The sequence below is a fragment of the Ailuropoda melanoleuca genome, chromosome 14 (assembly GCF_002007445.2).
Source record: "Ailuropoda melanoleuca isolate Jingjing chromosome 14, ASM200744v2, whole genome shotgun sequence".
Lineage (NCBI taxonomy): Eukaryota > Metazoa > Chordata > Mammalia > Carnivora > Ursidae > Ailuropoda > Ailuropoda melanoleuca.
Genome location: NC_048231.1, coordinates 59,790,417 through 59,806,442, shown reverse-complemented (window position 1 = coordinate 59,806,442; position 16,026 = coordinate 59,790,417). Strand labels below are relative to the sequence as shown.

Here is a 16,026-nt window from a genome sequence, read left to right as displayed (position 1 = left end):
ACAAAGCAGGGGGAGTGGGAGAGGAAGAAGAAGGCTCATAGCAGAGGAGCCTGATGTGGGGCTCGGTCCCATAACGCCGGGTTCGTGCCCTGAGCCGAAGGCAGACGCTTTAACCACTGTGCCACCCAGGCGCCCCTAATTAGAGCTACTCTTAAGCTCATCCTGTATCAAACATCAAATAAAGAAACATTATTTAAAGGGTAAATTGATGAGATTGCTGTAATTAATAAAAAACAAACTTGCATGAGTATATCCTTAATTTTATAAAGTATTTATCCAAAGTTGACATCAGGTTGGGAAAGGGCACTTTTAGTCCCAGAACTGTTTATAAATTAAAACCAATGTTCTATGAAGGGGGAAATCCCCTCTTACTGAAGAATACCCAAGAACCAGACTCACCGGTCTTCTAAAACTTTAATGGTTTCATGGAGGACTTTCTGTTGTTCTCTCAGCTGTTGATTTTTGGTGAAGAATTCTTCTAGTCTCTGTGCGTCTCTAAAAGTCAAGAAGTTAAGTTTAAAAAAAAAAATCCTAATAGGATAATTATCATAACAGGATAAATCTACTATAAGAACCCCAAAGTATGGTCTCACACTTACGTAACGTGTATTTCTCGTATTAAAATAAATAACTTCATAGGAGAAGTTTAAACATCTCGTTAGCCATCATTCAAATCATACTAGAATTTGTTCTGTAGTATTTTTATGCACTACGAAAGTATTGTCCTAAGTACCAGGCATTCATTGTACAACGCTGAAACAAAGAAGAGTGGATTCTGATGCCATCATTGACTCAATGTTGTCAAAAATGCTATTAAAATGTACACTGTTTTTTATTATTTTGTCTACATTTGTTAATGTAAGTAACAGATATCTTCACTATCTCCAGTTATGGGAGATTTATACTTTCTATCTTATTAATTTCTGTATTGCCGAAACTTCTTATTTGGTATTACTTTTAAGTCAGGGCTAACAGTGAAGTGGAAGCATATGAACCCTATATCCTAACACCTAGGTTTGAATCTCAGCTCTCAGTTATCAGCTGTGTGACTTAGTGCAAGTCATCTAAACTCTTTGTCCCTCAAAAATGTGGATACAAATAAGGCATTTGCAAGAACTAAACACAAATGTATGTATAGCATGAAGAACAGTACAAGCACTTAGTAAGTTCTATTTAAGTGTTTATCTATTTAAGTGTTTATGGTCAAGAAAAAAACAAAGATACCTAAAATTTTCTTCTAGTAGATTACCTGATTACTTTCCAAGGTAGTGTCATATTCTATCCCTCCATTATATTTTTAAAAATCACATTATTATATAAAGTATGCATACAATTTAATTCTAAGAAAACCCACTAGAACTTTAGGGTTTTCTGTATGGTCTTGAAGCTAAAAAAGATAATACTGTGATTGAAACATCTTCTCCAGCCCCCTCAAGGGTCTAAAATATCAAATGATGACAAACTAGTCCACTACAAAAAGTGGATGTCAAAATGACTGTGTCAAAATGGCTAGAATGTAATATCACTGGCAGCAAAAGAGTCAACTAAGTAAAAACGTCAGATACCCAATATAGAGGGTACTTTGTACACAGTGGTTGAAAAATTGATACTGAATGAAAAATGAAAAATCAATATATCTAAGAGTAATAAGCCTACTACATGTAGTTCTGGTAGCATATGTAGGTATCTGAAATTTTGGAAATAACACAGTGATAGCTGAAACTCATTAATTTGGATGTTTCCCACTTAATTAAAAAAAGATTGTCTAATGCTTCTAGAAAATGTATTTAATTCAGAAGTAGTACCAAGCTTTTATTGATCCTACTTTGCAAACGAATATAGCCAAATTAAGAACTTGCCTAAATTTGGGGGAAAATTGAACGCATTTTCTAAGTTAACAGATTGTTAGCTGCCAGTACCCATTTGAATTTATTATTTAATCTAAATAATCTATATCACAAAAATCTAACAACCAAATATTACATTCCAGATCCTATATTGAAGAATTACACACACACACACACACACACACACACACACATTCTTTCTTAAGGAATGAAAAGTTCATAGCAAAATGTTTTTTTCTTAAATTATGAATGAAAGAAAAAACTTTGTAATAGTAATGTGATGTCTGATTTTCCTACATCTACATATTCTATCCCTGTCTATTTAGAATGATTCAGAACATAACAGAATTTGTTTTAAAACCAAATAGAGGGGCGCCTGAGTGGCTCAGTTGTTAAGCGTCTGCCTTCGGCTCAGGGAGTGATCCCGGCGTTCTGGGATCAAGCTCCATATCAGGCTCCTCNGAATTTGTTTTAAAACCAAATAGAGGGGCGCCTGAGTGGCTCAGTTGTTAAGCGTCTGCCTTCGGCTCAGGGCGTGATCCCGGCGTTCTGGGATCAAGCTCCATATCAGGCTCCTCCGCCGGGAGCCTGCTTCTTCCTCTCCCACTCCCCCTGCTTGTGTTCCCTCTCTCGTTGGCTGTCTCTCTCTCTGTCAAATAAATAAATAAAATCTTTAAAAAAAAATAAAACAAGGGGCGCCTGGGTGGCGCAGTCGTTAAGCGTCTGCCTTTGGCTCAGGGCGTGATCCCGGCATTATGGGATTGAGCCCCACGTCAGGCTCCTCCGCTGTGAGCCTGCTTCTTCCTCTCCCACTCCCCCTGCTTGTGTTCCCTCTCTCGCTGGCTCTCTCTCTGTCAAATGAATAAATAAAATCTTTAAAAAAAATAAAATAAAATCCTCTCCCACTCCCCCTGCTTGTGTTCCCTCTCTCGCTGGCTATCTCTCTGTCAAATGAATAAATAAAATCTTTTAAAAAAATAAAATAAAATTAAAAAAAATAAAACAAAATAGACTGATGGCTTAAGTTCAAATTAAAATTAACCTCAATTACTTAATAAAATATTCACGTCAACTCAGTGCTAAACATAATGGAGTTCTACTAATTACAGGAATAATTTAACAAATTCCTTAGGAAAGCAAATTGATGAATTCTAAATGGTACAAAAACAAGTCATGCACTTTCAAAAAAATTAAGAGTGGAATATATTGTAAGATAGGTCTACCCTGGGCCTCATCCAAAGGAAGTTAGTTACTACTATACAAATAACCAACCTCAGGTGCCTGGGTGGCTCAGTCAGTTAAGCATCTGCCTTTGGCTCAGGTCATGATCCCGGGATCCTGGGATCGAGCCCCATATCGGGCTCCCTGCTGAATAGGGAGTCTCTTCTACCTCTCCCTCTACCCCTCCCTTCTACTCATTCTCTCTCTTTCTCTCTCTCTCAAATGAACAAATAAAATCTTTAAACAACAAAACAAAACAAAACACCAACCTCACCTATCTAAGATAAGCTCAATGTATCTATCCCACAGGCAGCATTTTACTAAAGATCATATCATTTTCCTAGTAGGTAGCCTTCTGTCTTTCTGAGGTAAGTGAACATTTTAAATAAATGGCATGTAAATAAAAACTGGCATGTAAAAGTGGATAAATCTTGCATATGAAATATAACTGTAAAATGATAGAAAACAAACTCATATACTACATATGCCAGTCTTCTCATTACTTTAAAATCAATGTCATATACTGGAGGGGTAGAGGAGCACTGCAGCGCTCCTCCATGTAGAGCACATGTATTCTACTATGAATAAAGAAAATGGAGAAAATTATGTGTTCAAGTTATACTCTCCATAAACTTTATTTTTTATATGGAATTGAAAGTATGAAAACAGTCCTGAACAACTGCAGGATTTTTTTTCTTTGTAATTTTTAAAATTTCTTAATTTAAAAAATAATTTAAGGGATGCCCGAGTGCTTCAGTCAGTTCAGTGTCTACCTTCAGCTCAGGTCATGATGCTGGGCTCCTTGGATCGAGCCCTGGGTCAGGCTCCCTGCTAAGCAGGCAGCCTGCTTCTCCCTTTGCCTCTGCCCCTGCCCCCTTTCCCTGATAGTGCTCTCTCTCTCACTCTCTCGAATAAGTAAAATCTAAAAATAATAATAATAATAATAATAATGTAAAGGGTTTATTTGTAGATGGGTAGTTTATACTTCAGAATTTTTTAATTTCTTGGTAGGTAAAAAGGGAATTATCTTGATTGTCATAAAGCTGGATGGCCGAATATGGTAAATGTTATCTTTATATTTCCTCAGTGGAAATTAAAGTAGTTATTATTTTTCTTTAAAGAATGGCAAATAAATAGGATGATCAGATTCAGTAATTGACCATTAAGACAGTCAGTCAGTGGGTAAGTAATGGATATACACTGGCAAAAACAGATGTAGTCCATGTTCACAAGCAGGTAAAAACAATCAGGCGGACCCAGCTTAAGTATAACTTTTCAAAATAATCTCACATTATTCAGCTGTCAATATTTTTACATGTTTAATTTTATAAATGAATTTGTGTAAGAGAAAAGCATTAACCATGTGTAAAGACAACTATGATCAAAACACAGGTCTGGAATAACCAAGTGATGGAAAAATATGGTATAATTATTGATTCCTCTTCTAATTGCTTCTTCCAGGTGGGAATCCCTAAGGACAGGGAATCCCCATCTTACAAATACAGCTATTCTAACAATTCGGAAACAAAACATCCTGATTATTCTTACGCCCTAACTGTATACTGTAAAATATACGGAGATAAAGGATTATAGTAATATAGGCAATAAAAACAAAGGGAATTCAGTTACTTACCTGTGCTTCCAAAATGTATAACCCCAAGCTACCTGATGTACACAGGTATAAAGCAGTTACAATATATATTAGAAGGTTGCTAAGAGGATCAAATGACTCTGTAAACTACAAGTGAAATAAGGCATTATTATCAGCTACTGGAAAACCAGCTGTGTGTTTCCACTCTTTGAAATTCAAAAGTGTGGGGCGCCTGGGTGGCTCAGTTGTGTAAGCATCTGCCTTCGGCCCAGGTCATGATCCCAGGGTCCTGGGATGGAGCCCTGCATCTGGCTCCCTGCTCAATGGGGAGTCTGCTTCTCCCTCTCCCTCTGCCTCTCTCCCTTGCTCACTCTCTCTCTCCCTCTCAAATAAATAAACAAAATCTTTAAAAGAAATTCAAAAGTGTTATAGATGATTCTTGAGAAAGTAAAATTTGGCAGTCATTTACAAATTTAAGAAGTTTTTCATGTACCTGATTGGTTATAGGTATGGAGAAATACATTCTGTGTAAAAAGTCTGTAATAAAAAAGTACATTTGTGATAAGCAAATCTAGATTGCTTCTAATTATGTGTCATTCAACTGCAGGGAAATGATTCTGATTCAAGGTAAGAGGAAATACTTTGTAGTTGTAAGTCTACCATTTAAAACGGTAATATTTTAGAAAATAAAATCACTAGGCCACATGAAGAATCCATTTCAATAAAACTAAATTCCTTTAAAAACATGTAGTTAATGAAGCTTAAAATGTATAATCAAATAGCAAACATGGTAATTTCTGCGTTTCCGTACAGCTTATTTTTTTTAAGATTTTATTTATTTATTTGACAGAGAGAGAAAGCACAAGCAGAGGGAGCAGCAGAGGGAGAAGGAGAGGCAGGCTGCCCACTGAGCAGGGAGCCTGACTCAGGGCTTGATGTGGGGCTCAATCCCAGGACCCTGGGACATGACCTGAGCTGAAGGCAGACACTTAGTCAGCTGAGCCACCCAGGTACCCCTCAGTACTGCTTCTTAAAAGTGAGTAACATTTTCATTAAAGGATGTCATTCTAATCAATTGTTGTTAATCGAGCATTAACAAGATCATTAATCAACATGGAACCAAGGCACAATATAAAGAACTCATTGTCTAACTACTAATCAACTCTGAAACATTACACTTTTGGTATTAGAAAAGCAGAGCTGGGGCACCTGGGTGGCTCAGTCAGTTAAGCGTCTTGCTCGATTTTGGCTCAGGTCATGATCTCAGGGTGGTGAGATCGAGCTCAGAGCTGGGCTCCACCCTGAGGTGCAACCTGCTTAAGATGCTCTCCCTCTGCCCTGCCCCCTGCTCCTATGCTGCCCGTGCACTTGCGTGCACTCTCTCTCTTTCTCTCTGGAAAAAAAAGAAAGGCCAGAGGGAATAAGTTTGGTACGGTACTTATCTTCTGATTAGCAATGTTTGTGGCAACCAACACTAGCTGGGCTAAAAATAAAAATGAAGATAAAAACAAAAGAAGAAGTACACTTCATAATTTTCAATCTCAAATGACTCAAAATATTTTCATCATTGAAAAGAAGTGTATTTATTCCTAAGTAAAACAAAGATGTTTTCACCTTTTTGATTTCAAGTGGATTAAAAAAGAGAAATTTTACTTATTAACCAAGAAAATGATCCTGTTTTCCTCACCCAACTGACACAATTTCAATATATTTATTTTTGGAATAACTCTCATCATTGGAAGAATTTACATAGGGTTTTCTTCTGCAACTATGCAGATAATTCTAACATACATAAACGTAAGATGATAACCATCAGTCCTAATTAAAGTACACTAAAAGGCTGGAGAGTTTTTGAAATCCCTACTGCCCACAGAAACAAAAAGTAATTTGGCCATAAAAGGAAATCATGCCTCAAGAGCTGCAATGGCAACTACTCTCTGAACTGTAGGAGTAGGACTAATCTAACTAGTGACATTTTTGGTCGCCTATCGAACAGCCATTTCTTTCTCATTCTTTGCTAAAAGAATACTGAATTTCTTCAATATCCAACAGCTGCTTGAAGATAAGGTGATCTCTCCAGACTCAGGGGATGAATGTTAAATTTTTTTTCATTTTTTTAATGTTTCATCTTAAAATAATTTCAGACTTATTATAAACAAGTTATAAACATAGGAACAGAGTACCTGTATATCACTCAACTTCTCCAAATGTTAACATCTTGCATAACCACAATACAACTGTGAACATCAAGAAATGAACATTGATACAATACTATTAACTAATCTACAGACCTTATTCCAATTTTTCCAATTGTCCCTCTAATGTCATTCCTTTGGTCCAGGATCTACTCCAGGACCCTACATTGCATTTAATGTCATGTCTCCTTCCATCTGTAACAGTTTGTCCATCTTTCTTTGTCTTTCACAATCTTGACATCTCTGAAAAGTACTGGCCAGTTATTTTGACTGTCCTTCAACTTGGGTTTTTCTATGTTTCCCCACGATAAAATACGGGCTATGCATTTTTGGTAAGAATACTACAGAAGTAATGTTGTGCTCTTCTTGGTGCAGCAAATCAGGAGATAAATGAGACTGACATATCTGATTTCTAGTTAACTTTGGTAGTTTGATTGGGATGAATTCTGCCTGGTTTCTATGCTGTAATATTATAATTTTGCCCTTTGTAATTAATAAGTATCTCGTGGGGAGATACTTTGAGAACTCTGCAAAATCCTAACTAATAAGATACACACCCTAAGTTTACTATTCAGAAAAGGCTTAATTTCCTCTGTAAGAAACATCTTTCAGTTATGGGAACTAAATGTAAGAAACAGAGAAATGGATTAGTAATTGGTTAGGATATTTAAAATGACAAGCGTAAGGCAGGAATATGCATGCTCTCAATAATACAAAGCATTTAAAAGTGTCACTAATTAAATAGAATAATAAAAACATTCTTCAAAAAAAAAAACCCCGTTTTAAAAATTTATGATTTTATAATTTCTCAATCTCTTATTTCCTATACATGATTTTCTAGGTGTGAAATAAAACTTTCCAATTTTCATTTTCAGATTATAATGGAGAAAAATAACTGGGTGTGTTTTGATGGGTGGCTGTTAACTCCAGCTTTTGGTTAGAGCTTTGGAAGCTTTAGGAATATGAAGCAACTGAGGCCCATTGGTATGTATCTACCATAAAGCAAATGCAGTATTAGTTACAATGATAGTAATTTTTGTTATGAGCAGTAATACTCTATGATGTCATCTGTTTCAGATTCCTGAATGTGGAAGTCCTAAGGAACCATGAATAAAAATCTGCTTCTATCTTAGAAAATCAGATCTGATTCTAGGCTTAATAACCAAAACAATTCAGGGGAACCTCTGGTAATTCCAAACTGGTTAAATAAAGGGGTATCATTTGTTCCTATTTCTTATATCAGTTCAGCAATCCCAGAATTATTCTGCTCCCCTCTTGCTGTATCTTAAATTCCAGGTGTTAATTACAGTTGAGGAACTATTAACAGATGAAAATGAATGTATAGACCAGTTCTCATCTTAATAAATACTTGATGGAAAAACATTCTATATGTCATATATATATATATATATATAATAACCCATTTTTATGTGTGCACATATAAAAATTATACTAAAATATAAATACAAGCAAATATTAACCAAGGATATACTCAAAATTAAGTTAGGCTTTTTACCTTAGAATTCTGAAAAACTCAGTCAGCTATCCAAGGTCCACGCTGTAAAGTTAATTTCTTATAAACAAGACACTGAAGTCAAATAGTATCAATTACATTAAAAATAAGAAATCAGTGTTATATATGAATACTTACAAAATTCGTTCCTTTTTCAGTTTGGTTACTTTTACTTGTAAACCTGAAAAAGAAAAAAAAAACCCACAGTATTTTATCTATTACATTTACCATCTCTAAAGCAACTGATCTGAGTTTATGAGTCTAATGCTACACTATTAAGTCACTCGACTCTGGGTTCTGAATAATGAGCCACGTCCCATTAGTTTGGAGAGTGTATTTCCCTTACTTGTACCCTGAGGTCACAAAAGTATATCTGCAACATTACTGCTTTTAGTCTGTGACAGCTAAGTAGAATAAAATTTTCTCCACCTAAAGTGAGTTACTTCCTTTATAATAGCAGGGGCAAGCATATAATTAGAGGTTCACTATAAACGAAGGTCTATGTTCTGACATAGCCTATGCATTTGCTAACAGCAATCGTGCTTATGTAGGCTCAAGTCTTCTGGGATTAAAATAGATTATGGCAGGAAGTCCTGGACAAGGAGCAAAACTGCTTACACTAAAGTACTTAACAAAGGACACTCAAGATAGCTGTTTTATGTATTTTTAATTTTAATTGAGTCTGACACGAAAATTAGGAGAAGACCACTGCCTACAGGACTCAGGTAGTTATAGTGAAGAAAGCAGCTTGAAGGGCACTGAAACGGCAAAGAAGGATATGGATGAAACAGGGTGACATTTCTAATTTTCAGAAACAGTAATTAACAAAAGGAGAAAAACAGTCATTAAATATGAAAATCTATCTAACATTACTAGCAACTAACTATAAATTCAAACCAAAACAATTACTTAGCAAAATTATGACGATCTTAATACCCAATGTTGATAAAAAGTGTTGTAAAACTATATTCCTATACTTTGCTGGAGACATTACAAATTGATGCAATTCTTTTGAGAAGCAATGTAGAAATATGTAATAGGACTCTCATCAAGATCTCATTTCTCGGGGCACCTGGGTGGCACAGCGGTTAAAGCGTCTGCCTTTGGCTCAGGGCGTGATCCTGGCGTTCTGGGATGGAGCCCCCCATCAGGCTCCTCCGCTATGAGCCTGCTTCTTCCTCTCCCACTCCCCCTGCTTGTGTTCCCTCTCTTGCTGGCTGTCTCTATCTCTGTCAAATAAATAAACAAAATCTTAAAAAAAAAAAAAAAAAAGATCTCATTTCTCGGATTTTAACCTAAGAATATAATCCAAACCATAGAGAAACTCTTAGCCACAAAGAATATTGAACAATTTATAGCAATATAAACTACTTAAAATAGGGATATGTTTAAGTAAAATATGATATAAACACTTGATAGAATAATACAGTTATTAAAATCATTAAGTAAAAAAACTATTTAGCAACACTTAACCATTTGATTTTCTATTTTCTCTATGACCTCTGTTTTCTGCAATATGGTTATCATAAAGGGAGGAAAAGTTTCTGTGTTTACTTTTCCTGATTCCAAAATCAATCTTTTTACTATTCTACAATTTTCCCAATTGTGGATATTTTATTTACTTTAAAAAATAATGTTTAGCAAGTTTTGAAGTTCTATATCTATTCAAGAATTTATTTGGGGTAGGGTTATTCCCCAATAAGTAGGTATTAAGTGACAAAGTTTTGAAAAATCAAAGGTTTAGTATTTGCCTTTGGTAGTTTATGGATTCTACTAAATTATACATTTTGAAAAGCCTTCCATGCAATATATATAGAAACATTAATAAATTTGTCATTTTTAAGAACAGGACTTTTCATTATCAGTTTAATTTAGGACAAGTTTTGAACAACATAATTTAGCCAAATAAGAGTTTTAAAAAACATACAATTCCCCATCAATTCCCCTCCATGGTGCTGACTAGGGATGAGGTTAAAAGTCATATAAATACTGAAGGGAAAGTCACTTCTTCTGTTATGCCAGGTAGTAATGACACGCTGCCAGGAAATCCAGATATTATAGAAAAGTAAAGGCCCTGGACAATTTTTCTGCATTAGACTTTGGCCCTATTTCTCAAGTTTCACCTCTAGGAAATGTCCAACTGATATGATACAATTTTACCCTTATTTTTACAGCCTAAAATTTGAATAAGCAAGTATTATGAATAGTGAGAAGTTATAATCAAATGTTCACAGCAGCTTTATTCATAATAGCCCAAAACTAGAAACCCAAATATTCTTCAACATGTCAACTGTTGAAAGGAAAAAAACCTGTTGCATACTCATAGCACATGCACTATTCAGCAATAAAAAAGAACGAACTATTGATACATGCAACAACTTGGATGGTTTCCAAGGAAATTACGCTGACTGGAAAAAAAGCCAATCTCAAAGAGTACCTCCTACTATGTGATTCTACTTACGTAACATTTTTGAAAGAAAAAAATTATAGAGATAAAGAACAGATTATGGGTAGCCACAAATTGGAGGGGTTGGGGTGGGAAAAAGGGGTCAGGAACTTAAAAAGTGGTGTGAGGGATCTTTGGTGGTAGTCACAGGAATCTATGTGATTAAACTGCATAGAAAACACCATGCACACACATACAAGTGAGTGCATATAAAATTAGAGGAATCTGAATAAGGTTGATAAATTGTATCACTGTCCATTTCTTGGTTGTGCTATGGTACCACAACTATAAAAGATGCTACCATTGTGGGAAACTGGGTAAAGAGTATACGACGGTTCTTTGTATTATTTCTTACAACTTCATGTGAACCTAAGCTCAAAATAAAAAGCTAAAAAAATTTATGGAAAAAGATCTGCCCTAAGAGTTGGAAAACTGTTAAAATATAAAACATAATAAAGGAAAATATTTTCTTTTAATGTTAAGAATGAAAACTGGTATGATCTTTTTTTTTTTAAATCTTTTCCATCTGTCAAATTCAGGTAATGACAGACTCATGAGAACGTGAAGGCACTTAGTAAAGCATCAAATCATTCTTGAAGAATTAAGAAAAGAATTTATGACCTGACTAGGCCAAAGACCAAAGTGAGCAGTTTTTCACTCTTCTTTTCTTCCCAGAGTGTGTGCAAATTTACTTATTGATAGTTCTTCTTACTTTTAATTTTGGCTGACTTCTAAAACTCAGTGCAGCTGAACATGAAATGGATTCTTGCCATGACCATTTTAGGAAAAGAAACAATGAGATAGAAAATCCATATAAACATCAAAAGAAAATTCTTGGGAAATATGGAAAGAGTACTCTTTTATCTTGTAAGCATTCAACACCTGTGAGGCATCTGTTCTGTCACGCAGATCAGCCCTGAAACAGGTTTATGTGTGCATGCGTATGTGTGTGTGTTTAAATTTTAGCATTTGCTATTCATCAAGTCAATTAGGCATCTACAATTAGAACCCCTATAAAGTGTGCTTTAATCCTGCTCCACACCCATCGGAAGGAATGAGGCTATACAACAATGCAGCTCCTGTATCAACAGGTAGTCTGTTCAGCAAAGTATTTGGGATTGTAACACTGGCAACCTGAGATACCTATTGAGGAAACAGCATTCACAAGACTAAGCGCTGTACTACAAATTAACCCTACACTGGCTAACATACGAACATTGGAGGAAAGAAACAATTAAGGGCACATATGTGTAGTTACAATACATGAAACGAATTTAAATAAGAATTAAGAAATGAGGCAAGAATTCATTATAAACAAAATAAAAATCACTGTTATGTTAATTTTTTTACTTATTTTAGTTCTCTACCCAGAACAACCCATATATAATGTACATACTGTCACTTTAAAACCAGTTACTTATGGTTTTGAATAAGCTTAATAACACCTTTCTTGACAAATAGTGGCTTTATGTATATAGCTCAAGTAATTTAATTTCTTTTTTTTTATTTTAAAGATTTTATTTATATATTTGGAGAGAGAGACCACAAGCAGGGGGAGCAGCAGGCAGAGGAAGAAGCAGTCTCCCCGCGGAGCAAGGTGCCTGAGGTGGGACTTGATTCCAGGACCCTAGGATCATGACCTGAGCCAAAGGCAGACACTCAACTGAATGTGTCACCCAGGCATCCCTCAAGTAATTTAATTTCTACCAAAATATTACCACTAGTATTTCTGCAAGGGCCTAATAAATTATTTCAAGACTGAAGTAACTCCTGACTTTGTAAGATGCTTGGTTTGCTCTTAAGATTTAATTGTCTCAAAATGGATAAATTACAGGGCGCCTGGGTGGCTCAGTCGGTTAAGTGTCTGCCTTCAGGTCAGGTCATGATCCCCGGGTCCTGGGATGGAGCCCCATGTTGGGCTACCTGCTCAGAAGGGAGCCTGCTTCTCCCTCTCCCTCTGCCCCTCCCCCTGCTCATGCTCTCTCAAATAAATAAAACCTTTTAAAAAATGGATAAATTACTTTTTGTGGACTCAGCTGAACTTACAGATGTTAATACAAATGGAAAAAATAATAGATGTGAGAGTTGCTGGTAATATTCTTAACAATGAGTATGACACCAATGTTATGGACCAAAATTACATACAATTCCTTTCATTGTTAACTTATATAGTCTTAATATGAATGTTATCTTAGGAATTTTTCATGAAACATCTGAGGAAATACACGAAATAGTCCAAAACTGAATCAAGAAGCATTTATCCTGTTGTACTGGAACCTCTAGAGTTTCCTACTTCTTTTTCTTTAATTAATTAATTTTTTTTTTTTTTTTTAGTAATCTCTACAACCAATGTGGGGTTCAAACTCATGACCCTGAGATTAAGAGTTGCATGCTCCTCTGACTGAGCCGGTCAGGCATCCCTATAGTTTCCTATTTCTTCAAAGGAGTTCTAATTTTGTCCTGAAAAATCAGCCTCGCTTTCTTAGAAACTGATTACCATATTTACCAAAACATTAGATGAGATGCTGATGGTAGAACCTGGCATGAATAAAAGACCATTTATTAAAATGGTGGCATTCTGAGGTGCCTGGCTGGCTCAGTTAGAATAGTATGCAACTCTTGATCTCAGGGTTGTGAGTTCAAGTTCCATGTTGGGCATAGAGATTATTTAAAAATAAAAATCTTTAAAAAATTAATAAAAATTAAAAAAATAAAATGGTGGCATTCTGAAAAATAAACATTCTAAATTCTATTTTATTGCCTGTGCTTAAGTAATAAACATGATACTGAAAGAGATTTAAAAAGGAAAAAAAAGATATTGTACTCAAACAGATACTTTATTCAAACTTTTGAAATTTTTAAAGAATTCTGAAATTTCTATTAAAACAGAAAACATGCTCCAACAAATTATCAGTAACAATTTGTTTTCGATGCCGATACTAGCAGCATTTGTCACAAAAGGAACATAAGACGCTAAAGTGAACAATCATGAAAGGATACAATTAGCTTAAAGATAAAAGATATAAAAACTCAGTCACAAATGTCTCCAGAATTTTCCAACAAAAATGGTCTCATTTGCATATTGCTGTTCAACAGAAGTTGACTTACTTATATTCACGCTCAGTGTTAAAAGAAATGCATGTAGCTTAATATAATTCTTGTGATCAGTGTACAAACTAGTATATGGCATGTTTTAGCTATCATTTTATCATGTTTTGGTCAAAAAGGAAAAAAAAAATCTCAAGATACAGTGGGGGTATTCAGATGCATGTAAGTTCCTATGGGTGGGTAGACTTCCTTGGATATCCAAGTAAAAATTATATATTTCAAGTCCCACCATTCAAAACATTTCTTTTCTCTCCCTCTTTTTTAAAACTGACACAAAGGTTTAAAAGTAATGACTCAATTTTGATTCCTATATATACTTCAAAACCTGCAAAGTCCAGACAAGTCCATGTTTGATGTCTTTCAAATAGCCTCTTATACTGGTTTCTCCAAGTGGATCCCCTACTTAAAAAAAAATTAAGTACCCTTCAGGCATGTCTTTGATGTTATCACAGTTGGAAGATCTAATTTTATATGGAACTATGTGGAATACATTGACAAAGAACTATGCTTTAAAAAGTCTGCTTCCAGCAAATTTGCCTTGTCTGAATCCAAACGTTTTAAAATAACATATTAGTTTTTTTTAAATAGTGCTCATTCATTTGATACCTTTAAGAATCCATAAATAATTTTGAAATTGGAAAAAGTACCCTGATCAATCTAGTATTATAATATGCCAGAAATTACCTTTTCTCATCAGTTCACATATACATCTAATACCTACCATTCATAAAGCACATGGATGTTAGCTAAATATACTAAAAACTGCTGTATTCCTCTCTTAACATTTTCAGTGTATACAAACTAACGCATTTCCCTGGGAGTGTGATGAGTATTAGAGCACAGCTATGAGTACACAATTTAAAAGAATCATCCGCCATGTAATATTTGTGAGTTTTGTATGTTCTATAATCTGATGAATATGGCATGTTGTTTCTGATTAAAAAGTGTATTATTTATCTTCTTGGCTCTTCCTCATCATAAAATAGGGGTCTCCTGAAGACCCTGAAACACTGAGGAACATGAAGAAGAAATCTGCCAAATATTTTATCTCTGGTTAAATTAAAAGCCTAAAAATAAAACTGGCCCAATTTTATATAGGTGTATACAAAAATTCTAAAATGATGATATGTACAACATGGAAGAACAAGCACAGTTTAACGAAATAACAAAAATACGCCAGGCATAAAACACTATGTACACTGATCACAACAATACAACAAGCTACACACATTTCTTTTAAAACTATGAAAGAATGAACAAAAAAAGTACAGATGTTCTTGTAGAATGATGATTTATTTTTCCTCTCCCAACTTTCTGTGTATTATCTAAAAACAGAAATTTTGAAGTAAATGGATAGTAAAGTATTTCAGGATTTTAAACAGATATAAAATTTTGATATTTTCATATATTATGGGATTTAAAATACTGATGTTCAAGAAAATATTCCATTGACTAAGCTATAAACTACACAATTTATTCAGATACCACTTATTAATTTTTTATTATGTGCCAAGCACTTTTACCTACAGGGATGTAAAGATGAGTAAGATAGGGACTCTGCCTAATAAAAACTTAATGATCTTCTTCAAACCAGTTATAAAACAACAGAAAGTAATTATTTGAAGGATAAAGAACTTAACCTTATGCTTGAAGATGGCAGAATGCTAATTCTCTATCAAAAATGCCAATTCTCTATCTAGCCACTCAAGGATGTCTAGTCCTATTTAAATTATTTCAAAATATTGTATTAGCTTCACTTCTGGGTCAAAAAGAACTTTTAAAATATGCAGCAGTGACACTCCTAGAATAAACATGACACTGTTCTTATTGGTTAACATTTATCACAGTATGATAAACCAAAAAGAGGATACTGCTGCTCTTCAACAGAAAGTGAAAGGCCTTGTTTATTCCTTCCCAGTTTTAAAAGTAGTGCCTATAGAGGATTACATCGTTGCTATGAGGGTTACCAATATGTGGCTTATTTTTGCTATCATTTCATTATACAATGATATTATATAAATATTTTCCTAAAAAAAAAAAATGAATACAAAGCCTCTCCCAAACCCACTGTGTCTTCTTGACTGTTGTATCCTCAGCAACTGCTA

General features: G+C 34.7%; 1 protein-coding gene across 13 annotated transcripts in view; it reads right to left on the bottom strand.

The window, feature by feature from the left end:
• RBBP8 (RB binding protein 8, endonuclease) overlaps nt 1-16,026 on the bottom strand; it is a 111,236-nt gene that overhangs the window by 66,601 nt on the left and 28,609 nt on the right. For 12 of the 13 annotated variants that reach the window (XM_019796416.2, XM_034642703.1, XM_002912655.4 and 9 more), the window contains 2 exons: nt 8,506-8,548; nt 400-495 (listed from right to left, as the gene is read on the bottom strand). In XM_019796416.2, coding sequence (XP_019651975.1) covers nt 400-495; nt 8,506-8,548 — 139 coding nt within the window. Of the gene's footprint in view, nt 1-399; nt 496-8,505; nt 8,549-16,026 lie in introns of those variants that run through there. The other variant, XM_034642707.1, reaches the window with a different exon arrangement.